The sequence below is a fragment of the Lepus europaeus genome, chromosome Y (genome assembly GCF_033115175.1).
Source record: "Lepus europaeus isolate LE1 chromosome Y, mLepTim1.pri, whole genome shotgun sequence".
Taxonomy (NCBI): Eukaryota; Metazoa; Chordata; class Mammalia; order Lagomorpha; family Leporidae; genus Lepus; species Lepus europaeus.
In genome coordinates, this window is record NC_084851.1 from 751,690 (window position 1) to 779,521 (window position 27,832).

General features: G+C 41.3%; 1 protein-coding gene across 1 annotated transcript; it reads right to left on the reverse strand.

Moving 5' to 3' along the window:
• Window positions 1–2,998: 2,998 nt before the first annotated feature.
• LOC133753975 (ubiquitin-like modifier-activating enzyme 1) lies at window positions 2,999–27,774 on the reverse strand. The gene is made up of 25 exons (XM_062184613.1): window positions 27,658–27,774; window positions 27,471–27,526; window positions 27,215–27,383; window positions 26,991–27,128; window positions 25,704–25,810; window positions 25,359–25,449; window positions 25,118–25,250; window positions 13,846–13,943; window positions 13,619–13,765; window positions 13,321–13,497; window positions 13,128–13,232; window positions 12,917–12,997; window positions 12,423–12,578; window positions 9,584–9,749; window positions 9,257–9,453; window positions 7,741–7,805; window positions 7,336–7,531; window positions 6,644–6,718; window positions 6,345–6,534; window positions 4,704–4,792; window positions 4,393–4,485; window positions 4,075–4,266; window positions 3,498–3,599; window positions 3,292–3,392; window positions 2,999–3,134 (listed from the first exon to the last, which is right to left on the reverse strand). The coding sequence occupies exons 1-25, from the start codon at window positions 27,772–27,774 to the stop codon at window positions 2,999–3,001; spliced, it is 3,177 nt and encodes a 1,058-aa protein (XP_062040597.1).
• Between the last annotated feature and the right edge of the window lie 58 nt (window positions 27,775–27,832).

Consider the following 27,832-nt stretch of genomic DNA (forward strand, 5'->3'; position numbering starts at 1 on the left):
TAACAGAGTAGGCCTGAGGCAGCAGGTTCCCTGGCCCAGAGTTCACTTCCCTATGCTGCTTTATGTCCACCGGATAAGCTTCCGCAAAGGTCGCCTCATTTCTCCTCTCCCCTCCTGGGCAATCATAAGTGCCCAGATCACAAAGCTCCCTCCCTGGCTCTACATAGGGGGAGGCTGCCTCTGCCCCCAGGAGGTGTGGGGGTGGTTTTGGCCCTCCTGGGGTGGAGGGGCTAGGCGGGATGGCTTTTACTTTCATTTTTACCTCAACAGTTCGTGCCTCAACAGGCTCTCTGCATTCCTGATCAAACTTAGCCCATTCTCTTTCCCCGCCATCTTCCTCTGAGTCTCTGGGCTCTCCCAAGTCCTGTAAGGCCTTTAAGGCCCAGTCCATAATGGACGAAACTGCATTACCCATACTAGGGTTTCACTTACCCTGAGAGACCACTTGGCCTCGGCCGAAAAGTTACTGCTTGAGCCCCACGTTGGGCGCCAGATGCTGGGTCTTAGTCCACCCGTAGAAGGATGGACTGGGTCCGAGGAAAGGTAAGTGCACCGCTTGCCCGTTCCCCAGCCTCCCGATCCTGGAGACAATCAGACACAGCGGGGAGCCAAGTCTAGCAAGGACTCATTTACTTTGTGCGAAACAGAACCTTTTATAGCACAAAACTGCAGTCATTGGGGCAGGGCTAAGGACCAACCAATCACTTAAAAAATCACCTTACGGGGGGATTTCTATAGGACTAGCCATATGTCTATACACTTGTTACTAGTTTTGTTACCTCCCCTGATGTTGCACAGCCAATCAGTTTTAGTGGTAAACAACTTTGGATTCCGCCCACCTTACTTCCTTTGGGCTCCATCATGTAACTAATTTCCCCACAAGACAGCAATCGTACATCATAGCACTTGTTCCTAGGCCCTTTCATAAATTTTAATTATATCATCAGTGCTAGTTCTCTAGCTTGTCCCCTGCAGGCTGCAGGGCTAAATCTTCTCTACTTATCTATCCATACTTATTTCCATATATACGTATGGATTCAACTTTTTAGAGAATCCAGACTAACAGTACACCCCCCGCTCTATCATACCAGCTCAGTGTACTAAGGGTCTACAAGATGGCTATGAAATACCACCACAGGCTTCTCTTGGGTCAATCTGATATAGGTGCATGCTCGTGTGCAGAAAATACAGAGATAAATACAGAAAATCTAGCAGTGATAACAGAACATTATTTCAGAGCAGACAACAGCAGTAATCACTGAGGGCAAGTAGAGTGAAAATGAAATTTGCACGTGTCTGGGCCTGACGTGAAATTAAATTTCAGAGATGATGATGTTAAACATGGCTATGGGAGTTTGTTGGACTTGGAAACTATTACAGCAAAGAAATTATGCCACTTGAATGCAAGCCTCATACATTGTATGTTCAGTGGGCAGAGGCTAGCATCTGTACTGCAGAGCATTCAGTATACAAAAGCACCTACGAGGGGGGCCAGCAGTGTGGCGCAGCACGTTAAAGCCCTGGCCGGGAGTGCTGGCACCCCATATGGGCACCGGTTCTATCAGGCTGCTCCCCTTCCAATCCAGCTCTCTGCTCTGGCCTGGGAAAGCCCAAAGGCCCAAGTTGTTGGGGCCCTTTACCTGCGTGGCAGACCTGGAAGGAGCTCCTGGCTCCTGGCTTTGGATCGGTACAGCTCTGGCTGTTGTGGCCATCTGGGGGAGTGAACCAGTGGATGGAAGACCTCTCTCTACCTCTGTCTCTACCCCTCTCTGTAACTCTTTCAAATAAATAAAATAAATCTTTTAAAAAAGCACCTGTGGTAGGAAAAGCTTTCTCCTTGCTAGATCATTGCCTCAATCAAGTTTTTAAAGCACTCCTACTCAGTATCTCTGTGCTGTAAGGAAAACGGCATTTAGGGAAAAAAAGGACATCTAGAAATACAAAGTCAATGAAAGACCAATAATATCATTTACAGGCAAGCACATTATGCTGGGGCCATCGAGCTGGCCCCAAGCTTGTTGATTCAGTTATAGTTCAGAAATGAGACGTCATTTTAGAAATGAGGATCAAGCTGTCTGAAGTATGGGAATACAAATGGAAGCTTTGGGTAACCTGGGCGGGTTAACAATGTGAAAGTAGTCAAAACTATTGGTTCTTTCAGGATTTTGTAGAATTGTCAAGATGAAAGGGAAAGATTGGGGTTCTTGTGAGGCCAGTGATGAGTCCTGCTGCTACAGATCATCCTAACACAGCTCCATGCTGCCCTGAATGAAGGAAGTCTGGTGATCCTGAAAACAAAATGGTGTTGAGGGAAGTAGGGTACTGGCTCTTCACATTTCACCAGATTTACACCCTCCTTACAGAAGGAAACCATGGTTACACAGGTTTCACTAAGAGTCGACCCATCAAGTACCATGAGGGTAGGATGAAACCTGCATGGCAAAGGCACAGGTTTCAAAGACTTAAAAGGCACATCATATTACAATAGTAAATCCACGTGTAATACATACAAATGTACTTTATTCCTAACAACTTGTTGTCCCTTTGTTACAGATGAGAAATATGGAATATGGCTTACAACCAAAGATTGAGGTGGGATAACCTCTAAATATAATTTGTATTGTGGTAAACCAGGTGTGCAATCTCTATCTTAGAATCAACACGGAAGAGGGATTAGATCCTCAGATTTAACCCTGTTAATGGCTTTGTTGGTGTCACCATTTATTTTAGCAAATATGCCAAATTAAAGTTAACATACCGCACTCATCAATCAGTTGTACTTAGGCTGTCCTGTATCTTTGAATTTTAAGAAATTTCCATGTTGTGAGGGTGGAGCTGGACTCTGGATTATTACTTTAACAAATGGAAATACAGAGATAACAGGGTATTGGCCCTTACCAAAACAAAAATGTATCACATCTGGATCACTTTTTTATTATGAACGCCAATTTCAAACAGTAGAAAGCAGCAAAAAAAAAAAAGGTTCTCTGATCAAAGCTCAAGGAATGATGTAGCGTACATAAGGGACCTCAATGTCCTCGCCACTTTCACTGTTGCAACACAGTTCAAGCACCAGAGCCCGCACATGGTGGCCCACTTTTCTCTTCGACACACAGCTCACAATTTCTGTCATTCTGAGACAAAAAAAACCAGAAGGTTAAGGAGGTGACACAGAAGAGAGGGACATATTGTAGGCAAAGACAAGATCAAAGTTAACTATTGCTTGATACAGCTGGAAATTTAAGATCCCCCTGAGCAGGACACCTCCACCCTCCCCAGCTACCAACTCACGGCTGATCTAGACGTTCCTTCAGCTTGGAGGCAGGCATAAAGAATGAGTAGAGCATGGACACACCCTGGGACAGCATGGTTATTTCCAGTTTGTGCTCCGTCTACAGAGGATGAGAAGGAGGAAGGGGAACGACCATCTGTAAGATTTGGATTTATACAACTACCAACCCCGTGGGTGGGGGAAATGAAGAAGAAAGGCACCTTACCTTGAAGTATTCTAGGAACTGCCTGAGGGTCATCTCCTCACCATTAGGCTGTAATCCATGTACATCAAAGCGATCCCATAAAGTCCATTCTTGGTTATAATACTTGGAAACAAAGAACAAGGGGAAGGATAGTTGTTATTCCAGATGGCCTGGCCACTATCAGCCAACTTGACATGTTAGGTCAGAGCCATTGAAATTCTTTATTCCAAGTAGTCTGATAGCCACATCTCAATTTAAGTAACTGTAATTCTTATAATGACCAAATAGCCACATATGACTGAGACCTTGTTACCTCTTTCACTCATTTTCTATCTCGTTTACTTTCCTCCTTTTAATTTCTTATAAGTACCTTAGTAATCTGTTTTTTTTTCAAAATGTGTGTCATGCTCCCACTTTGTACACTGAATGAATGAACAAGGGAACACAAAAAGCAGATACCCAGTGACAGAAACTTACACGTGCCATAAGGAATACAGATGACTGCACACACATACACACACACATTTTTCACTCATATACATAGTTTACTAATGCGTAACATGACATCTCCATACAGGCAGGCTGTCACCCTTCTCACCTGGTGACGTGGTGGGGCAACGGGCTCAGAGAAGCTGAAGAATGGCAGAGCCAAGTTCATGAAGCTGTTCTTATAGGACTCAAGCTGTTGGTGTCCCTGCACTACCTTGTACAGCTCCAGACACACAAGGCCAACTACAGCTGATGTGGTTGTTGCAATGGCTGGGATGATCTTTCCTGCAATAAGCTTGCTCTGTGAATCAAGTGTGCCACAGAAGTTATTTTTAGAGAAGGCTGAAATCTACACAAGAAGCTAAGTTCAAATTCTAGACTTAAGTAAGCTTGCACAGGGATGGAAGATTCATCAGACTGTCATTACCTTATGACGGTCTGCAGGAGGTATATCATAGTTCTCTGCTCTGAGGTTGGATGCAGCAACAATGAAATCCATATGAAAGTTGCTATCATCATCCTGTTGTGAATGAGGAGGAGGGGGGAGAGGGGAAAGAATAAGAGTGAAAAGGATTCTTAGCTACATGCGAGAAGTATATTTCCCACTCCAACTACCTGCTAACCTCCACACCACAAAGGATGACTGGGCCCTGTTGTAGATCCATAATGCTGACAAAGCCTGAGAGCTGAGCCACTGTCAACTTATTTCCCTACCCAGATCAGGACCCCACCAACAACCTTCTTAAAGTTGATGGGGTACATCTTGAACCCGGAGAGTTTGTCTGGACTGGGAAGCACAGCCTTGAGCTCCTCTAGATGGCTGTCATCTGCGCGAAAAGAGGAGACACGGTTAGTCCCTCTGATCCTAAGCCTGTTTCTGAGGTAAAATCAGTAGCCCAGGGTACACAAAGTGTTCATGCATATCATGGACACTTTGGGAAATAGTGAGACAAGAAAAATAGGAGGCAATATTCCCCCAGAGAAAGAGGTACAAAGATGTAGGAAGCACGATAGGAAAATTATAAAGCTATTAATAAATGATGAAGAAGCACTATCCAGCATAGCCAAGAGGCAACCCAAATTTCTGTCAACAAAATGTAATCCATGTAATAGACTCAGTCTTAAAAAGGAAGGAAATTCTGACACATACTTTTAACACACATTAACCTTCTAGGTGTTGTATCTGTCCATGCATTACTGAAGACATCACAGCAATAAAATAAATAAGACACAAAAGAAAAATAGTATGATTCTACTTTTTATATTCCTAGAATAATAACTTGTGGAAGCAGAAAACAGGTATGCTGCCTGAGACAGTGAGGAAGGGAAAAATGAGGAGAAACTGTAACAGGACTTGAATTTTTAGTTAACATTAAAAAGTCTTAGTCTTGTTGTACAAGAACACATTTAGCATTGCTGAACATACATCATAAACAGGTAATAGCCTTATCAGACTCTGACCATATTAAAAAAAGAGGGAGCAGATAGGATCTTGACAGAAGACAGAAAAGATAAACCATGGATATCGAGGTCGTATGGAAGAATAACACACACAGATGAGGAGATACAGGGGAGGAAACATGAGACTGGAGTTGAAAAAGAAAATGAGTAAGGGAAGGAAGGAAAACTTCCAGACAGTAACAAAGAAGGGAACCATCAAGTCGGATTAATGTCAAGAAATTTGAAGGGCAAGATTCAGTGGGAGAATAGTAGAGATAGGTTACGTACATAAGGCGAGTTAAAAACAAATACATGGAAGGGAGACATGCATGAGAGATACAGACAAATATGTGCACAGAGGAACATAAAGAGGTGGCAATTATAAAGGAAAATATGGCAACTGATCTGAAGTGGTGAGATATGTAAAATGGAAGAAACACAATCAGGGGTAAGACACTACAGAGAGGAAGACACATAGCATGAGCCACATTGTAGATAGATGGAGATGGGAATTTGAGAATGAGGTTTGAGAAGACATACGGAGGACAACAGGATAAGGAGGAAAACAGAAAACAAAAAGTTTGGGGTAAATATTTACATGGGATACAGGAGAAATTGAAGAGATAAAGCAGGTAAGGGATCAAGAAAAGGTAACACTCGTTCAGATCATATAGAGAAGCAAAGAACAAAGGCAAACAAAAACCAGAAAAGGGATAATGAACAGCTATTTCTGACATCTATTGAGGTAGAAAGAAAAGAAATGACACCTGCAACCAGTCATCCTTATTTCACACAGAATAAAAGTAACACCCAAAAAGATGGTATGTTGGTAAACCCTACGCCTATAGTCACAGAGAAGGGCCAAGTAGTGGTAAGGCTAGTGAGGAGACATAGGTGGAGAAAGTAGAGTGAACTCCTGGCCTGCTGGCCAAAACTCACCAGGAGAGACACTGGCACTCTGCAGCTCCTGGTCAGAAACATGAATCCTGACACCAGACTTGGGGATGAATTCAGGTACCTGTAGAGACTGCAGGAGTGTGGCCACAGCAGGTCGGTCTTGAGAGCCCATCAGCCCATACATCTGGGCAAACAGGTTAGCAGCAGCCATCACATAGTCCAGATGTAGCGTCTGTGAGAAGGCAAACACACAAAGTCAGTTCTCAGTGGGGAAATCTGCCTATTTCCTACCTATCCAACTTCCCCTTGACCCAAAGAGATCCCAGGAAATTGAGACTTACATTGTTGACATCAAATATAAGTGGATGTGGACAGCGTTTGGGTCCAGACCAGAACGGGGCTCCTGAGCTTGTCAGCTAGGAGAGGAAAGATTTTGGAGGAGTAGAACCTGAGTGTAGGAGACCAGCTGGCAATGCTAACACCTCACTTTGTTCCTGTGAGTCTAGACACTATTCTGGGAAACTTTTTATCAGAATATCAAAAAAAAAATCATAAACTTGTCACTCTGGCAGGCACTATACAAACTAAAGCTTAACATATATATGTTAACCCTGAAAAAAACCCCAACATATGAGTTATTATTTCTTCTTTACAGATAAAGTTACAGAAATACAAAGAGAAAACTAAATGGCTTGCTCTAATGTCAAGTCCATTGGGTTTCAAACCAACAATGGCTGTTAAATTTGCAACTATATAACTATAAAACTTTAGAACTATAAAGCTTTCCCTGGTAGTATCTACAATGTGAGATCAGAAACAATACTCGACACCATAATCAGGGAACCAGAAATGAAAAAAACCCTTTCCTGGTGGAAAAGGAAATAGGCAGAACATGTTTGCAGAACAGCAGCTTGTTTTTCTGAGATACCAATCCTTGGGTTGCCTGTGATTGCTGGATTATCAAAAACCTGGAGAACTCTCCTGTTTCCCAGAAAAGTACTCTGCCAAAAGGTCCAGAAAAGTGCCATAATACCTGGTTGGGAGGGAAGTTGTGGAGTAGCTGCCGGATGTTGTTAGAATACTGGGTGTGCCAGTGGTAGCAAGCCCAAGTCACACAGTCAGCCCATGTATATGGTCGCTGCAGCACCAGGCTACGCTGTAAGGCCTGCAGCACCTCCACTGGTTGGGTGCCTCCCAGCTGCAAAGTCCGTTCCACAAACTTTGGGTCTCTATAGGGAAGAAGCAAACAGCAGGATTATTCAACAGACCCAGAAGCAGGCTTCCTGAAAATCCCACACTCTCCATGCAAAGCCAGACATGATTCCCAAAAGGTGTCAAGAGGCTCAAACATAATAAGGTACAGATGTGAGGGAAGCAGACACAAGGTTTTTAGGCTTTGTTGGGCAGGGGCAAGCGTCACAGTTCAGTTGTTACACACGTGAGATACTGGTTGACATTTTCTGCAGGGTGCTTGAAGAGGCCTTCAAATTCATCCCAGGCCCACTGCAGACAAAGCAAACATTACACAGGGACAATGAATAACACAGAGGTTTCTAAACGTATTAGAAAGATTAATCAGTGAATCAAGCAAGTTGAAAGAAGCACTTCTGCTCTGTCAGTGCGCAACAGTGAAGTTTGTTAAATGTGGCTCCCCAAATTTCCTCAACTTCACACCTCTACTTTTTCAGTGGCTTATCTATACAGTAGTAACGCAGGTGCTTAGGCATGAAGAGCTACTCGTCAGGTCTGTGTACATTACTAGAATAGGGGTGTTTTTCCTCAAAAAGAAGGAAAATTCACAGCTAAATATAACAACAAAAATCCCCACAGAGACCCTGGGACTGGCAAAAAAACAAGGCAGTTCTGCATATGTGCTGCCATTTTATACTTTAAATATGAGAAGTGTAAGACCAGTAAGTACAATCATTTGCAAAGTCATTTGGATCTCTAGATGCCAGAGATTCACTGGAGACTGTAGCTCTGTCCTACTGCCTACTTTATCATTCTAGAGAGTAATTTCTATGCTCCATGCACTTGCTACAAAGAAACAACCAAATACATATATATCTAGAGCTTATTCAAAATAGCAAATGCATGTTAAATGTTATAGAAAGGATGAGATATTAATTGTCATGGAAATTTTATGGATAAGGAATCCGAGGCATGCAGAAGTTTCACAGAAGTCTGAGGTCATATAATGAAAATGTTTTAAAACCTTTCTCATAGATTTCCCTGCATGTTGGGCACAAAAGAAAACGCGACCTACTAGAGGTTATATAAACATATAAATACACATGAGAGCCAAAAACTGACAGTCATGAGTACATAAATAAGTATATCCACTCACGCTGAAAGTGCTAAGTTGGGAAGACAATTTTTTTTTACAGATAATTCCTCCTAAACAAAGTCTCAAATATTACACTAAGAAACACTCTAAACACACAATGGTGTGGTTCTTGGGTTGCAGATTAGGATTAGGTTATGTGTATCAGTTACTCAGGTGTATTTATTTTCTTCAACTAAATATGGCCTGTTCTATATGTATGGCCATTATGTCAACAGAAACTATTCTGATAAACTAACTGTTTGAAACATTTTGAGCAGCAGTTACGGAAATTTAAATATATACTTTAATGCAAAGTTTTTTTGTAATAACTCTGTTACCTTTGAAAAAACAAAGTTAACAGTGCAGTCAGTTTTGCTCAGACACACATTAGTGTTTACACATTCTCACTTTTCAGATGTTTACTGAAATTGTAGTCTTTAACTAACAGAAGATTTTTTAAAGTTAAAAAAAAGTTTTAAAAACGAAGTTGTTGGTATACATGAAAACTGATTAGCAGAAAGATTTGCCACACTGAGGCTTACAGTTCTGGAATGCCAAGGGTTTCAAAACCCTGAGGCTATGTCTGGGCCTGTCTCTTTCACCTCCCAAAGAGCCCAAGGCTAATCACCTTCAGAGTGTGTTCAATGGCATTGGGGAAGTTCTTCAGTGTGCAGATGGGGATGGACTTCTCAGGTGGGTCCTGGCTAGAGTTGTAAGATTCCGTCAGGAAGGGAATAACCACTTGCACATTGCCCTTGGTGCCCAGTGTCCCTGACTCCAACAATGGTTTACGGTAGTACACGCAGCGGCGGTCCATGTACAGGCCTTCATGGAGGTAAAGAGGATGTATCATGAGAACTGGGAGAGGAGTCTTAGGACACAATAAAAAAGGTACACCCCACCCTAATATGCACAATGATGGCTTTGCCCTATCCTCATGTGCCTAGAAACTCACGGGCATCTACATTGTCCAGGGCATTGGCTACACCATCCAGGTTTTCATAGAAGTCGTCATTGTAGATACACTCAGTGTCAGGGCCCACACGATTCTGGTGGCTTATTACTCTGACGTGTGGATTTATCTGACGCACAGATGCAGCAGCTACGTCAGACTTTAACTTCTGAATGGGAATGGAGGGAGAAAGCTGTTTGTCATACATTCACACACAACCTTTTAAACAGCTAACCTAACAACTGATTAAGTGATGAAAAGCCTTCACTCCAAATTCAAGAACATCAGCTGTTGTTCTGTGACAATGCCACATGTGAAAAATGTGAAATGAGACAAAGAGGGCCCAAGATGTATGCCACAAATAGGAAAAAAATTCCTTAGTTTTGCATTATTTTACCAACTGATTCTACCTTTTTCTTCATTTAATGAGACCCAGGTTAGGGATGACATCACCTAAATAAAAACAAAGGCACACAGGATCTTTTCAAAGCCAAAGCCAAAACCAAGACCAAGACCTTTTCTTATTTAAAACCCATTACTGATGAGGCAACACTGTGGTAAAGTGTTTTAAAGCTGTGGCCCGCAGCGCCAGCATCCCAAATGGGTGCTGGCTCGAGTCCTGGCTGCTCCATTTCCTATACAGCTCTCTGCCATGGCACAGGAAAGCAGGAGAAGGATGACTCAAGTTTCTTGGCCCCTGCAGACCTGGAAGTAGCTCATGGCCCCTGGGTTCAGATCAGCTCAGCACTGGCCACTGCAGCCATTTGCGGAGTGAACCAGTGGATGAAGGATCTCTCTTCTCTCAAACTCTTTCAAATAAACAAAAATAAATCTTTTTAAAAAACTCTCCACTGCTAATACATTTTTCCTTGGAGAAAAATGAGCTGTCTCTATCATTGCACACCATAAAGTATAGTTTTGCTCAGGTTTTTACCTTTATCTGTTGGCACACTATTAGGCTAGACATTCTTTTTAAATTATTCTTTTTTTTTGACAGGCAGAGTGGACAGTGGGAGAGAGAGACAGAGAGAAAGTCTTCCTTTGTCGTTGGTTCACCCTCAATGGCTGGCTCGGCCAGCATGCTGCGGCCGGCACAACGCGCTAATCAAATGGCAGGAGCCAGGTGCTTCTCCTGGTCTCCCATGGGGTGCAGGGCCCAAGCACTTGGGCCATCCTCCACTGCACTCCCAGGCCACAGCAGAGATCTGGCCTAGAAGAGGGGCAACCGGGACAGAATCCGGCACCCCAACCGGGACTAGAACCCGGTGTGCCAGCGCCGCAAGGCGGAGGATTAGCCTATTGAGCCACGGCGTCGGCCATGCTAGACATTCTAGTCTACATCCTTCGAGTATCTGAAGAAAATTTCATCTTTTTTTTAAAGATTTCTTTATTCATTTGAAAGTAAGAGTTACACAGAAAGACGAGAAGCAGAGAGAAAAAGAGAGAGGGAGAGGTCTTCCATCTGCTGGTTCACTCCCCAATCGGCTGCAATGGCTGAAGCTGTGCTGATCCGAAGCCAGGAGCCAGGAGCTTCCTCCAGGCCTCCCATGGTGGGTGCAGGGGCCCAAGGACTTGGGTCGTCTTCTATTGCTTTTCCAGGCCACAGCAGAGGGCTGGATCGGAAGTGGAGCAGCCAGGTCTTGAACCGCCACCCATATGGGATGCTGGCAGTTCAGACCAGGGTGTTAACACACTGTACCACAGCACTGGCCCCAAAAATGTCATCTTTCTAATGAAAGATACTTTTGTCTACACTGTAAACCTTCCAAAGACACCTTTGTTTCTTACCACGTCCATACCCTACCTTTTCACGTATTAATGATATTCTCTGTGACTGTATTTGTTTTTTTTTAAGTTATGAAACCAAGAAACTTTGTTCTATAGATTTTCATATCACATATTTAAATAGAAAGTACAAAAAAATTAGACCATTTTAAAATCCTTAATAGATCCTACACATAATCCGAATTATCATAAAAATATTTTCCAATGCAAACTTCAGTAACAGGAGCCAAACTCCATTTATCTTTTGGTCAGATATCTTTATGTACTTCTTAATGACAGCTAGATTCTCATTTCTAATGCATTCAACCTGGTATTTTGTTTGAAGGAAAATGCAGCACAGAAAAATAGTTTGACAGCCTATCAGCATAACTTGCAGGAGTTTAAAACTATATAGCAAACTTAACAAGTCAAAAGTGTTTATAAGTTTGGTTTTAAGTAAATCTGGAATCCATATTCAATCAACTTCCATTTGGAATGGATATTTACAACTAGTACATATTCTGTCTCATGATACAGTGGTCACTTGAAAAGTGTTTCATTGAATTAAATGAGGATTTCCTGTAGTAGATTAGAAAATTCCACTCTTTGATAAAATGAGTAAAAAAATCAAATAATGGTCTTAGTACTCTTAAAATGGCTATTGCAATCTTGTGGATTCAAAGAGTATTTTACTATTAATTTTCCTATTAGAAAAGGGCAGGAACTTCTTTTTAACATGTATTTCAAATGTCTAGAACCTACTATGTGGACTGTAAAGTTATAAGACTCTGAGCAGGCAGTAAAATTACTGACTTTCACAACGACCTTCCATAACCCCAATTTACAGCACCGCATTCAAAATGGCCCAAAACCAACAACGCAGGAGTGGAGAAATTATGAAAACCTACCAAAGAAATGACCTAAGTGCTTGATAAATGTTTGCTGAGTTGAAGACTGACCGGCAGACAATTAAATTTGGACGCAGCTATGAGACACCCAGAGAGAGGTGTTCTAAGACACTAGGACTGAGAACAAAAAAAAAAGAGAGAGAGAGAGAGATAAACCCCATTCAACTCACTGTGACATCCCAGGGCCGGAAGAGAAACTGTCGGTTGAGATTGGACTTTTCAATGGTATCCATATCTGTCACTGTAATATTCCCACCCTCCCCACAGCCTAGTCCAATCATGGCAAAGTTCTTGAGCAACTCACAGCCAATGGCACCTGCACCCACCTAGAAGATGGGAAAGAGAGTCTGGTCAAGGTGACTGCAGATAGCAGGAAGCCATTTACCGTTCCATACTTCCCGTAGAGATACAAAGATGGAAGAAAGTCACCTATGCCACATATTTAAACTGCCAAATCACAAAAATCTATCATCATCTTAAAAATGGAAGCACTTGAGACCCAAAACAAAGAATATATCAAGTTTTCCTTCAATTCACAGAAAGTGAAAAAATGAATGTGATCAAGCCACCAAAAATCAGAAAGACCCAACTTCTGGAGACAAAAGAAAATTTAAGAGGGGTCAGAAGCTAGTAAGGAAGGTGAAGGCAGTGGGTGTCTACTCACCAGAAAGTACTTCTGCTTGCCCAGTTTCTCTTGTAGGTCTGAGCCAAATACGGCTACCTGCCCATCATAACGGTTCTGATGCTATAAAAAAAAGAAAGAAAGAAAGAAAGAAAGAAAGAGAAAAAAAGGAAAAGAAAAAAAAAACAGGAAGTCTAAGGAAGAGTTGCTTTAGAATTGCTCACAATGAAGTCATCACAGAGGACCCACATACCGGGAGACATTTGTCTTCCATGAAGGCTGCTTTGTTTTCAGGAAGGCATTCTAAAGCATCAAAGTATAACCACTGCATGATAGGCATAAACTTGCCAGAGCAGGCCTGGGGAGAAAAGGCTGTCAGTAGTTGAGGCTTGACAAGTGACAAGTAGAGGACACTTCTGGCCATGCCCTTAATCATCCATGCTGACCTTCATGACCTCCTGGGCAGCCAGGCCCCCAATGAAGGCATTTATAGGTGCCAGATTCCCAGCAGCTACATATGCCAACTTGCGAATGAGGTCTTCATCCAGGATGTCCTGCTGTCCTGGGGGCAAGGCTTCAGAATTCAGAGTCTGTGCTAAGATCACCAGTTCTGCTGCATCTTCCTGACGAGTCAAAAAAGAACATGTCAGACCACTGTAGGAGGATAAGGAGGAACGAAATTGTAGGCAAATGGAAACATATGACAGCTTTGGTCCAATTCACTGGTTATCTCCCCATCTCTACCTCATTATGTGGTCGAGGAGATCGATTGTACTGAGAACAAAACCGATGCAGGGCCTGGAAGCCAATGTGCAGCTGAGCAGGGCGAGAATACTTGGCAAAGTCTGTTATCACAAAATCTGGCTCTGCCAATGACACTACTAAGGATTTCTGTGGAAAGTGGGACATCAGGATCAGAGGCCGGAAACAACTAGAAAACACTCAGAAACCTACCATCAACTCATACTCACAAAACTAATCTTCTTAGGTACTTTGACCTGACTGACAATGCCTCCACGAATATACTCAGAGAAGCTGGAGGTATCACATATGCTGAAGGTGTAAGGACCTAAGGGAAAAAAAGATGGAAGGGAATATGTTAAGTCATGTAACAATTCTCCCATCTTGCCATCTAGCACCATTAAAATTAAAATTAAAAACCAAAATACCTGTAGCACAGTCACTGTCAGCCTCTATTCTTACATTCAGGTATCTAAAACCATTTCTCTCCTACCCCAGATACAGCTCAACCCCCTCAATGACTCTACTTCTAAACACTATTCTAAAAAGCCAAGTTCATAGCTCTTCCTTTTCAATTAAAAATTGTGAATACCTTCTATCCTTTTTGTCTACTTGAGTGTAGGAGACAGCAAGCACTCAGATACAAAGAATGAAACCTGTCTTTGATCTCCAGGGGTCTGCTCAGGCTCCTGAGACTCAGAACATATGAAAGAGATGTCTCTCTCTCCTATTCCAAACTCTAAGAAGTGTCATCAACTCTCCACCTGAAACTAAGTAAATTGTATACCTTTAACCCAGATCCTTGGGAGAGCCACAACAATTAGGAGAGAAGTGTCTCTCCTTCACACAACTCAAATCTTGAGGACGTGTCTCAACCATGTCTCATAATATGTCTCTGACTTTGGGGCTCAACTCAGAATTTCGCCTCTAGTCCAGTCCTCAGCCAACTAAAATGTTTCAGTTCTGATTAATTTAACTTCCTATAATAATTAACGAAGAAACCACTGATATCAGGTTTTAACCATGAGACAAGGCAGTACAAAAAAAATGATTCCTGATAAAACAACAAATGCAACTAGATGCCTGATTATTCCAGCTTGTTGCCAAAGCACATGAAGTAGGAAGGATCACCCTCATTTGACGATGAGTATAGAATTCAGAGACAAGGACATATTGACTTCACAGGACACAGTTCTTGAGGACAGGGAAGCAAATTAAAGAACACCAGCCTTAGAAATATAATGCAGACCTGAGCATAAAGCAGAAAAAATTAACAAACAAAAAACTACCAAAGGCCAGGAAAATAACTATAAAAACACTAAGATCTCTTTGTAACTGAAGAATGGTTCTAGGAACTCGATGGATACAAAACTCCCACAGATGTTCAAGTTCTTCATACAAAATGCTGATCATACTTGCACACACAAACTCAAACTCAAACTCTAACTCACATTAAGACACTAGGACTGTAATATCTAATGCAACACAAGTAAATAGTTAAATGTGTTCCTGTACTATTCAGGTAAGAATGATTAGAATCCTGTATATGCTCAATATACATGCAATTTTTATCATTCACATATTTTTGATCTCTAATTGTTCAATCATGGATGCAGAGGGACAGGACCTTAAAAGAGGGGGCAAGCATTTGAAATGGTGGTTAAGACTGTGCTTCATTAGCCAGCATCTCAAGTTGGCATGCCTAGTATGAATTCCAGCTATTACAGTTCTACTCCAGTTTCCTGTTATTGCACACCGCAGGAGGCAGCAGAAGTGGCTCAAGTCCTCAGGTTCTTGATACATATGAGGGAGATCCAGACTGAGTTCTAGGATCCTAGCATTAGCCTGGCCCAAGACAGCGGCTGCAGCTGTTTATGGAGTGAAACAGCAGATGAAGTTTGCGTCTGTGGAGGTGGAGGCAAGATGGCGGTATAGCAGTGGGATGTTCCAAGTCACACAGGGAAAAATGGATAATTAACGAGTAGAAGGAATACGAGGAAGCAGAGCAATAATAAAAAGTTTATGCAGAGTGGCCCAGGAGTTCACCAGAGTGTGCACAGGTCCACGTTGGGAAAACAGAGAGGTGCCCAAAGTGCAGAAAGGGAACAGCAAGGAGAACCAGTGAGGAGACAGCCACCACTGCCTCAGTGAATCAGGAGAGAGGTTGTGAGCCCACAGAGATGCATACACAGATGAGTGTGGAAATTTGGTGAACAGTAATCGGTGCTCTAAGCAGGAAGAAGAAGAAATTCTGGGGGACAGGCAGGAAGGGTGAACATGCCACGATTCCTCGGTGTCTTACCCCGCCCCCTAACCGGAACTGCAGCTGGCAGGGATAGGCGACACTGATTGTTTACATTTTTGAGTGTAGGCAGCGGGCTGCACTTTTCCCTCCTGTGCCATGAACCCAAAAATTGCGGGGGCCACCTCACAACACACCCCACCAGAGAACAACAATCACAACAATTCAGAGTGACTTCTCTCCCATCATGCAAGTTACACAGCAAAAAATAAATCTGAAAAACAAACACAAGCTCTTTTTAGTGAACAAAGGAGCAGGGAGACCAGCCCTGGTAGGTGGTGCTTAGTACATCAAAGCCTGGGTACTCTCCTCCTTAAGCTCCCAGAAATAAACAAAGCTCCAGGAGGTGGAACTGCTTGCTTACACTGGCAACCAGCACAGACACATAGCAGCTCATAGCAGAGGGAAATCAACTTAAAAGTTAAATCAATCAGAAAACAAACAAATGCCAAAGAACAAAGGAAAAATTCTGAATAAGAAAGAACCTATGAACTTGCCAAGGGGGCAATCTAAATCTTCATAAAGGGAGACTGAAGAAAAAGAAATTGAAGACATGCCAGAAAAAGAGTTCAGAAAATTGGTAAGATTACTTAGAAGCAATAAAAACGGATTCAAGATCTCAATGAAAAGCATTCCCAAGAAACTGAGATTCTAAAGAGAAGCCAAAATGAAATACTGGAAATGGAAACTTCAAATTGACCAAATAAAAAATGTCGTGGAATCTCTCAGAAACCAAATATATGAAATAGAAGAGTGAATATGAGAACTGGAAGACAAACTTCTGCAATTAATACAGTAATACTAAATTAATACAGTAATACTAAATATAAGAAAAAAATTAGAAAATTAAAAATCACAGTTTTAGATTTACAAGATTGTATCAAGCAATGCAATGTTCATATAATGAGAGCCCTGGAATGTGTGGAAAGAGAGAATGGATTAGAAGGCCTTCTTAATGAAATCCTATCTGGTTGGCACCCTGGCTCACTTGGCTAATCCTCCGCCTGCAGTGCTGGCACCCTGGGTTCTAGTCCCGGTCGGGACGCTGGAGTCTGTCCCGGTTGCTCCTCTTCCAGTCCACCTCTCTGCTGTGGCCCGGGAGTGCAGTGGAGGATGGCCCAAGTGCTTGTGCCCTGCACCCACATGGGAGACCAGGAGGAAGCACCTGGCTCTTGGCTTTGGATCGGTGCAGCATGCCAGCCATAGCGGCCATTTGGGGGGTGAACCAATGGAAAAGGAAGACCTTTCTCTCTGGCTCTCTCTCTGCCTAAATCTGCCTGACAAAAAAATAAAAAGAAAGAAATACTATCAGCAAACTCCCACAACATCCAAGTACAAGAAATACATAGAACCCCCAACAGACATGACCAGAAAAGGTATTCACCATGACACATTCTGGCAATGCTCAGCTCAGTGAAAGAACAGATCTTAACATGTGTCATAGAGAAACTGATAGATGACACTCAGAGGTAATCCAGTCAGACTCACCCCCGACTTCTCATCACAAACCTTACAGGCAAGGAGAAATGGCATGATATATTCCAAGTTTTAAAGGAAAAATACTTCCAACTGAGAATACCGTACCTTGCAAAGCTACCATTTATGAATGAAGGGGAAGTAAAGAGTTTCCACGACAAACAGAAACTGAAAGATTCATGTCCAGCCCTACAACACTGGCTCAAGTATGTGCTGCACAGAAACACAGAAACAGGAACTGCACTACAAAGAAGATGACCGTGGGAAATGACCTAGCTAAAATACAAAGAAAAACCAAAATACATAAACAGCTCTACTTAAGGAAACATGACAGGAAAAAGACAGTATTTAACACTAGTCACACTGAATGTAAATGGTATCAACTCTACAGTCAAAAGACACAGACCAGCTGAATGGATTAAAAAAGAAAACCCATCTATCTGCTGCCTTCAGCAATCACATCTCACCAGTAAAGATGCTTGCAGACTGAAAGTGAAAAAAGGGAAAAAAGATATTCCAAGCTAACAGAAACCAAAAAAGTAGCCATCCTAATATCAGACAACATAGACTTTAACACACCAACTATTAAAAAGAGACAAAGAATGACACTATATAATGATTAAAGGATCAATCCAACACAAAGACGTTACTATTATAAATCTATATGCATCTAATTATGGGGTGCCTGGTTCTTTGAAAGAATTATTATGGGATCTAAAAGAAAATATGGACTCAAATATAATAGAAATATGGGACTTCAATACCCCACTTTCAGCAAGGGACAGATAAAACAGACAGAAAATCACTAGGATGGCCGGCACCGCGGCTCACTAGGCTAATCCTATGCCTGAGGCGCCAACACCCCGGGTTCTATTCCCGGTTGGGGCAACAGATTCTGTCCCGCTGCTCCTCTTCCAGTCCATCTCACTGCTGAGGCCTAGGAAGGCAGCGGAAGATGTCCCAAGTGGTTGGGACCTGCACCCGCATGGGAGACCGGGAGGAAGCACCTGCCTTCTGGCTTCAGATCGGTGCAGTGTGCCGGCCATAGCAGCCATTTGGGGGGTGAACCATTGGAAGGAAGACCTTTGCAGATATTAACAGAGCCTTCCACCCCACAGCTACAGAGTACACATATTTCTCCCCTGTGCATGGAACTTACTCTAGGATTGACCATATGCTAGGTCATAAGGTGAGTCTCAGCTAATTCAAAAAATTTAAATCATACCATGCATCTTCTCAGACCACAATGCAATGAAGCTGGAAATCCACAACTCGGGAATCTCTAGAGCATATGCAAACACATGGAGACTAAACAACATGCTCCTGAACAAATTGTGGGTCACAGAAGAAATAAAAAGAGAAATCAAAAAATTTCAGGAAGCAAAAAGACAATACAACTTATCAAAATGTGTGGGATGCAGCAAAAGGTAAGAGAAACGTTTATAGCAATAGGTGCCTACTTTAAGAAACTGAAAAGTCGCAAAATAACTGAACTCTATTTTAGGCATAGAAAGCCAAGACACTCTGGAAAAAAACAAAAAAAAAAAGGAGACCTAAATGAAAGATCTCAGCGAGTGCGATCCCAGTGGAAAGAACGGGGCCATCAAAGGAGGTATCTTTCTCTGAAGGGAGGACAGAACTTCCACTTTGACTATGACCCTGTCAGAATAAGATTGATGTCGGCGAACCCTAAAGGCTTCCATAGCCTCGGCAACTCATGACTAGAGCCTAGGGAGATTACTGACACCATAAACAAGAGTGTCAAATTGTTAAATCAACAACAGGAGTCACTGTGAACTTACGTCCCATGTGGGATCTGTCCTTAATGGGCTGTCCAATGTGAAGTAATGCTATAACTAGTACTGTAACAGTATTTTTACACTTTGTGTTTCTGTGTGGGTGCAAACTGATGAAATCTTTACTTAGTATATACTGAATCAATCTCCTGTATATAAAGATAATTGAAAATGAAAAAAACCCTGGTGTTAAATTGGAAATTACATAGAAAATTAATCAATTTTTAAAAAAAAATCATGTAGGATCTCTGTCATTAATGTGCTATACACTGTGATTTAATGCTATAACTAGTACTCCAACAGTATTTTTCACTTTGTGTTGCTATGTGAGGGCAAACTGTTGAAATCTTTACTTTATATATACTAAACTGATTTTCTGTATATAAAGAGAATTGAAAATGAATCTTGATGTGAATGGAAGGGGAGAGAGAGTGGGAAAGGGGAGGGTTGCGGTTGGGAGGGAAGTTATGGGGGGTGGAGCCACTGTAATCCATAAGCTGTACTTTGGACATTTATATTAATTAAATAAAAGCTTTAAAATTTTTTTTTAAAAATGAACTCTCTAAGTACCTCAAGGATCTAGAAAAACTACAGCAAATCAAATGCAAAGCTAGTAGGTGAAAAGAAATAATTAAAATTAAAGAAGAAATCAACAAAATTGAAACAAAAAATAAGCAAACTGAAGAGCTGGTTTTTTGGAAAAATAAACAAAATTGACACAACATAGGCCCAATTAACTGAAAAAGGTGATAAGACTCAAATCAATAAAATTAGAGATGGTAATGGAAATTTAACAACAGACACAACAGAAATAACACCTAAACAGACCCATAACCAGACAGAAATTGAATCAGTAATGAACGGCCTCCCAACAAAGAAGAGCCCAGGACCAGATAGCTTCACTGCTGAATTCTACCATAAATTTAAAGAAGAAGTAAACCCAGTTCTTCTCAAATTATTCAAAACAATTGAAAGGGAAGGAATCCACCCAATAAGTCAATATCACCTTAATTCCTAAACCTACAAAAGATACAACAGAGAAAGAAAACTATAGACCAAGCTCCCTGATGAATATATTAGAAAAAATACTCAATAAAATCCTGGCCAAATGAATCCAACTACACATCAGGAAGAACACTCACCCAGACCAAATGGGATTTATGCCTGGAATGCAGGGATGGTTGCAAATTTGAAAATCAACCAATATGATAAATCACATTAACAAACAGGAACAAAAGCCATTTGATTATCTCAACAGATGCAGAGAAAGCATCTGACAAAATACAACACCCTTTCACGATGAAAGCTCTAAGCAAACTGGGTTTATATAGGAACATTCCTCAACACAATCAAGGTAATTTATGACAAACCCATGGCCAGCATCATATTGATGGGGAATATCTGTAAGCATTCCCACAGAATTCTAGGATGAGAGAGATGCCCACTCTCACCATTGCTATTCAATATAACTCTGGAAGTTTTAGCCAGAGCTATTGGGCAAAAAAAAAGAAATCAGGCCGGTGCCACGGCTCACTAGGCTAATCCTCCGCCAGCGGTGCCAGCACCCCGGGGTTCTAGTCCCGGTTGGGGCGCCGGATTCTGTCCCAGTTGCTCCTCTTCTAGTCCAGCTTTCTGCTGTGGCCCGGGAAGGCAGTGGAGGATGGCCCAGGTCCTTGGGCCCTGCACTGCATGGGAGACCAGGAGAAGCACCTGGCTCCTGGCTTCGGATCAGCGCGGTGCGCCAGCCGCAGCGTGCCAACCACAGCGGCCACTGGCGGGGGGTGAACCAACCAAAAAGGAAGATCTCTCTCTTTTTCTCTCACTGCCCACACTCTGCCTGTCAAAAACAAACAAACAAACAAACCAAAAAAAAAAGAAATTGAACAGAAACTGGGAAGGAGGAAGTCAAACTATCTCTATTTGCAGATAACATGATTCTGTATTTAGGGGATAAGATACCTTTGGAACTCCTAATTAGAGTTTTGTAAAGTAGCAGGATACAAAAACAACACCCAGAAATCAACAGCTTTTGTATACTCAGACAATGCCATGGCTCAGAAAGAATTTCCAAGGACAACCCTACAAAAGCAATCAAGTACCTTGGAATAAATTTAACCAAGTATTTCAAAGATCTCTACACTATGCAACCAAAAAAGGATTAATAAACAGTATCTACAAAGAGATCAAGAAACTCCACAAGAACAAAACAAACAACACAGTTAAGAGAAGGGCCAAGGACTTTAACAGCATTTTTCAAAATATGAAAATCAAATGGCCAACAGACACAAGAAAAAAATGTTCACGATCTCTAGCCATCAAGGAAATGCAAATCAAAACCACAATGAGGTTTCACCTCACCCTGTTAGATTGGCTCACATACAGAAATCAACAAACAACAATGGGAATGTAAACTGGTAAAGCCACTATGGAAAACAGTATGGAGATACCTCAAAAATCTGAACATAGACCCACCATATGACCCAGCCATTCCACTCCTGGGAGTTTACCCAAGGAGCTATCTGCACCTCCCATGTTTATTGCAGCTCAATTCACAATAGCTATGTCATGGAAGCAACCTAAATGTCCATCAACCGAAGAGTGGATAAAGAAATTGTGGGATATGTACACTATGGAATGCATGGCAGTAAAAAAAAAAAAGAATGAAATCCGTTCCTTTGCAACAAAATGGAGCAAGTTGGAAAACCTCATACTTAGTGAAATAACCCAGTCCCAAAGGGACAAATACCATATATTCTCCTTTATTTGGGAGAATAGCACTTCTAAAATAAAAGCTAAAGAAGCAACACTGACACTTTTAGAATCAGTGACTTGAACAGTCGAGGGAGAGTTTATTATTTTTACTTTTTATTTTGTATATTTTTTCCTCTGTTTTCTTTCTTTTCCTTTTCTTTTCTTCATACTATGTATTGAACTCTGTATGTAACGTAAGAGTTAATCATATGTATTTTAATTCAATTGGAAAAAGATACACATTAAAAACAAGAGAGGGAATAAGAGAGGGAGGAGGTAGTCTATAATTGACAAGCAGTACAGTTCTGCATACAGTCATACAGACTTAATTCCAAGGGTACAGCCTAAAAAATGGACATGGGACTCCAAACACATAAAAATTGGTGGTACAAATGCCATCTTAATTGTTAAAAGTGATTATATTAAATGTTAAAGTCAACATATAGATAGGTTTAAGTATAAAAGTGATCATATTTGTAACATCAAATGCCTGATAATAATCATAGAATTAAAAAGGAAAGAAGGGCAAATATGGGAAGCAGTTCACACAGCAGACTCCTAGAATGACATTCGCGGCAAATACCACTGACCTCAGAATCAACCCTTAAGGCTTTCTTGTCTGGCTGAAGGGCCTGTGAGAGAATTTCAGGCATGGAAAACCAAGACTTTGGCAAAAAATATTCTATGTGGAGGATCTCTGTGAAACCCCAGAGGAAAGAAAGGGCCATCAAAGAAGGACGTAGGGATGAGAGAACATCCACTTTGCTCATGGCCATGTCCAAATAACAATGCAGTCTATGGTCACAAAAGGTTTCCATAGCCTTGGCAGCTCATGGCAAGAACTTCAGGTGATCACTGATGTCATAAATAAGAGTGGTAATTGTTAAAGGAATGACCGAAGTCACTATGCACTTAGTCCCCATGTAGGACCTCCGTCCTTTTTGAATTGTACTATCAGAACCGACTGCAAATCTTTTCTCAAACTGTACTCTCTATGCTGTGTGTATGTGTGTGGATGCAACCTGTTGAAATCTATGCTTAACATGGAGTTGGTCCTCTGTATATAAAATCAAACTAAAAGTGAACCATAATGAAGAAGTAGATGGGAGAGAGAGAGAGAGGTGGCAGGATGGGAGTTGGGGTGGGAAACAGGGGTAATGGGGAGAAGAACCATTATATTCCCAAAGTTGTATCTGTGAGAAAATTCATTCTTTCAATAAAAACGTAAAAAAGACTGCTGTCTGCCTGTCTTTAGCTTTCAACTAAAATGAAATAATTAAAAGCTTCAGGAAAACTGATTGTTTTTTTTTTCCCTCAATGATAGGATAACTGTTTTCTTTTTCTCTCAATGATAGGATCACATCAAGTTTTCACTAGATGTAAAAACTCACCTTAGGTGATTCAGTGGAAATGAGATTATCTCTATAAAAATTACAAAATCTTACATACCAAAAGTATGTAATCTTCACAACTGTTTATCAAATGCCATTGTTACCTAATTTCACTGAGTCTTATGACCTGTGACCTTACCATTCATTAAATTTTAAAATTTTGGCCATAAATTCTTTCAGAAAACTTTTTTTTTGGTCATACACCACTGTACTGAGCCACAAGTATTTTTCATATGTAGAAATGAAATTTATGTCTCTTTGATATCTTCCAAGTCTCAACATATTCAGTTTTTCTAGAGCTTCGTGAATATATAGGATTTATAACACTAACATTAATATCTTTTTAAATAAATTTATTGACAAGATTAATCATATTTAGACCACTAACAGACTGGTAAGTGACACAGTAAAATAAAAGAAAAGGAATAAACCAAGAATAAGTGAACTGTGCAGCATGAGATAGTTTTAAAAATGCATTTCTAAAAGTTTCTGGAAAGCCAGAATTACCCACTGCATTACAAAGCTCTTTGAAGATAAAAACATTTTAGTTTCAGTTACCACGAAATTCTGACATGCTCTTATACACATTTTATCCGAGTTTTTAAGAAGGGATGATGGGGAGCTGGTGTTGTGGCAAATTCAGCTCTCTTCTATGACCTGGACAAAGCAGGGGAAGATGGCACAAGTGCTTCAGCCCTGGCACCTGTGTGGGAGACTTGGAAGAAGCTCCTGGCTCCTGGCTTTGGATCAGCTCAGCTCTGGCCACTGTGGCTACATGGGGCATTAGCCAGCAGACAGAAGAACCCCCCACCCATGGCCTTCTGTAACTCTTCCTTTCAAATAAATAAATACATATTTTTAAAAAATGGGATGATGGATGAAGGGCAGTGAGAAAGCATTATTTTGAAAAACAGAAAAGGCTATCATTTTTCCAAACATGACACACAGCAAAAAACTCAGAGATCAATTCAGCAAGTCCCGGGGAAATGACTCATGAAGAAACACATAAAGGTAAATTACCATCATGATGCTTATAATCAGTGGTAGAAAATATGGGCATATTACAAAGGGAAGAAAAGTATGAACAAGAATTACTGAGGAAAACAATGCAGTCAAGTAACCCAGAACAGTAGTTCTGGGTTGAAGCAAAACAACTGTCAATATACACTTTAAACTCTTAAGAAAATTCTTTAAAAAATAAACAAGATAATGGCAATTTCTGACATGAAAAATAATGATCACGTACACATAAATGTTAAAAGGCATTCTTTGGGCATAAAGAAAATATTACCTGATGAAAATATGGGCCCAAAGACAGGCAGGATGAAAACTAAAAATTCTGAGAATTTGGGTGATATTATTCATTATATTTCTTTGTAAATAATGTATTGCAAAGTTTATGCTACATATAAATAAAAATATCTGATATAAAGATGATAAAAATTAAAGTATTTTAAGGTTCTTTTATGTGAATCAACAAAATATCGTAAGCTACGCTAAGCACATATTAAGGATATACTACAAACTTAAAGTCAACAATTTAAAAGCAAATGGAATCAAACACTAGTGGCATGCACTCCAAATAACTTTGTAACTTCCTTTCTCTATGACCTCACAGACACCTCTCTAAGTCCCAGCTAAGACTCCAGACTCATTCTTGGCTTTTATTTTAGTTTGAAGTGCAGACATGTTACTACATAGCTTTTGTATTGGCTCACCTATTTTCCCTTTGTTCCAAGCAACCACTTCTCACTTGTGGCCCACCCCTGTGATGGCTATGACATACCCAGAACTTTGATCTCAAGAGGATGAATGCCATTCAGTTCATTCATGCCCTGAACTTCCGTGAAGGAGACAAAGTCTCCACTCTCAAATCCATGTCGGGTCTCATCCAGGCATGTAACAATCCCAGGGTTGTCCTATATGGAGGAAGAGTTAAACTTCAGAAGCAGGCTCAACTGCCAGCAGAAAAGAATGATTTGGTACTGTCCTGCTTATTCTGGAACCCCTAGGATTGGTCTTCTTACCTTGGTGACCATAGAAACCATAGCACTGAGTGGCTGCTCCCCATTAGAATCCATAACAATCATTTCCTTTCCAAAGTCACAGAACAGCTGCCTATAGAGGGAACCAAAAGGACTGGTGCATGACACCCATGAAAACAGACACTCCAAGTTCTTCAATATACAGTAAGTACTGGCCAAGCAAACTCGGTACACTGGTGACAATTAGGTGGCACCTTTTCATGCCATACTGGGAGAATGAATATGTAAAACTGAAAATTCAGATGTCTAAATGGAATCTGAAGACAATAAAAGCCTCCCAGAGTGCGTGTGGCAAGTGTTGGAGGAGAAGGAAAGATAAAAACTCACCCAAACAGGCCACGTGTGTCTGCTACCACAAGCTTGATGCCATGGTTGTGGCAGAACTCACCCACCTGCAGCTGATCCTCCAAGGGAGTGTTAGTAAGGACCACTACCTGTAAAAAAATCACAGGACTGGGCTAAAAGCCTGACGCTATAAGTTACAGAGAGAACAAGCACCAAGTTTTTCTCTGGTTAAACCCTCTTCCACAAACTGTTGTACACTTCCTATGTGTGTCAGATTCAGGAGGGTAAGAATTGGTGAAACAATATGAACTCTTAGAGACTATGACAAAAAATCAAAGATGACCTGTAAAGAATCTGATGAACAACTATTTCATTTCTTTAACTAATACTCACTACTGCCTGTATTTTTTTGTGCTTGAGGGGTCAAAAAAAAAAGTAACAATACTATTCCAGTGAAAACATCTTGTGTTTATCCCCACCAAACCCTATTGCTCCAATACTTAAGAAAATAGTTGTAGGGGCCACTGCCTGTGGTGTTGCAGGTTAAGCCTATGCCTGCGGTGCTGGAATCCCATATGGACACAGTACGAGTCCTAGCTGCTACACTTCTAATCCAGCTCCCAGCCTACGGCCTGGAAAAGAGGTAGAATATAGCTCAAGTGCTTGGGTTCCACACCCACGTGGGAAACCTGGATGAAACTCCTGGCTTCTGGTTTTGGATCAGCCCAGCTTTGGCAGCTTAAGCCATCTGGGGAGTGAATTTGTGGATGGATAACCTCTCTGTCTGTCCGTCTCTCTCTGTGACTCGGCCTTTCAAACAAATAAATGAATTCTCCAATACTTGTTCAGCCACAATCTATAGGATTTGTTTTTTACTGCCATCATTTATTCACCAGGATAAATTCCAACTCCTACATCAGGGATCCTTGCGCCCTAGTCCTCTAGTATAGAAAATCAGCTATTTAATTTTACTAAAAATTAGGCGCACTATTAAGCTTGAGTTTCACAAATACTCTGCAAGACCCACACTTCTGTTTATGCACAGGAAATAATAAGGCAGAAGAGGTCAAATGACTTTCTCTAGACCACACTCTAGAAGAGTTCAAGACTTAAACAGTAACAGTTTAGCTACAAAGTTCTATTACAACAATCCATGTACCACAATGTATGGCCATATCTTCCTTTAAATAGATGAATACTTAAAGGACAGCTCGGCTTCTCTTAGCGTTCTAGCAATAAACCTAAGATATCAGGTCACCCTGCTAGGTAAATATTTACTAAAGGAATCAGCAATAACATCTGGAAAAAAGATAAAGGCCTGCATATTACCTGGAAATCTCTAAGGAAGTCCTCAACAAACAGTGGTCCTGTGTAGGTGCTGACAGGCACGTAGCTGTTGAGTTCAGCGAGGCGGGGTTGGGATACTTCAGCTCGGTTTTTACCAATATCTTCTTCCCGTAGGTAGTACTACAGTATTAAAAAAGAGAACTGAACTACATGAGGAGTCTAAGGAGTTTGTCTTTCCAATGGTTAAGAAAGCAGAAATGAGGTACCTGAGAAGAGAGGTCAGCCCACTGGGCAGTGCCCTGGTCATGCAGGGTAACAGCTTTCACCCCACCAAGGATGATGTTCTTGGCAATCTCAACACCCAGGCCCTGCAGGCCTGACACTAGCACACTGGATGTCTGAAGATGCTTCATTGCTTCATGACCCAGCACATACCTGCCAGATTTAGAGAGGCCTCTGGGTGAAACCATAATCTTGCTGCACCTATTTTCAACACTCATCATTAGCTTTGGACCCACTTACAGCTGGCGGGAGTAAAGACCTTCATCTATGACTGTTTCAATACTTTTCTGCATTCCCTATGGATGGAGGAAAGAAAAACGGAGTTGGGAAAACAGGCATTAATGGAACATGGAGAGACGGATAAGGGCACTTTCTTCAGATCACGCTACATACCCACTTCTCCGATTTCCATGGAGAAAACACTTACGTTGGTTGGTTCTGAGGGCACTTCCGACATCACAGGGTAGGCAGGGAAACAGTGAGACTCCAGTGTTGAATCAGGCCCAGAAACACGACGTTTCTTAGATGAGAGTGAGCCTGACATCTACTGGAAAGCCAGCACGAAACATAAGGTACTTAAGGATGGGATTTTTTTGTCAGAA

Bases quoted from the DNA above. Each gene is read 5' to 3' on its own strand.
- LOC133753975 (XM_062184613.1), bottom strand. From the start codon at position 27,774: ATGTCAGGCTCACTCTCATCTAAGAAACGTCGTGTTTCTGGGCCTGAT. The intron at 13,766-13,845 runs GTGAGTATGAGT...CACTTTCCACAG, and splicing joins TACCTAAGAAGATTAGTTTT to AAATCCTTAGTAGTGTCATT. The intron at 4,793-6,344 runs GTGAGTTTTGGC...CTTTTCGCGCAG, and splicing joins GAGTGCCAGTGTCTCTCCTG to ATGACAGCCATCTAGAGGAG.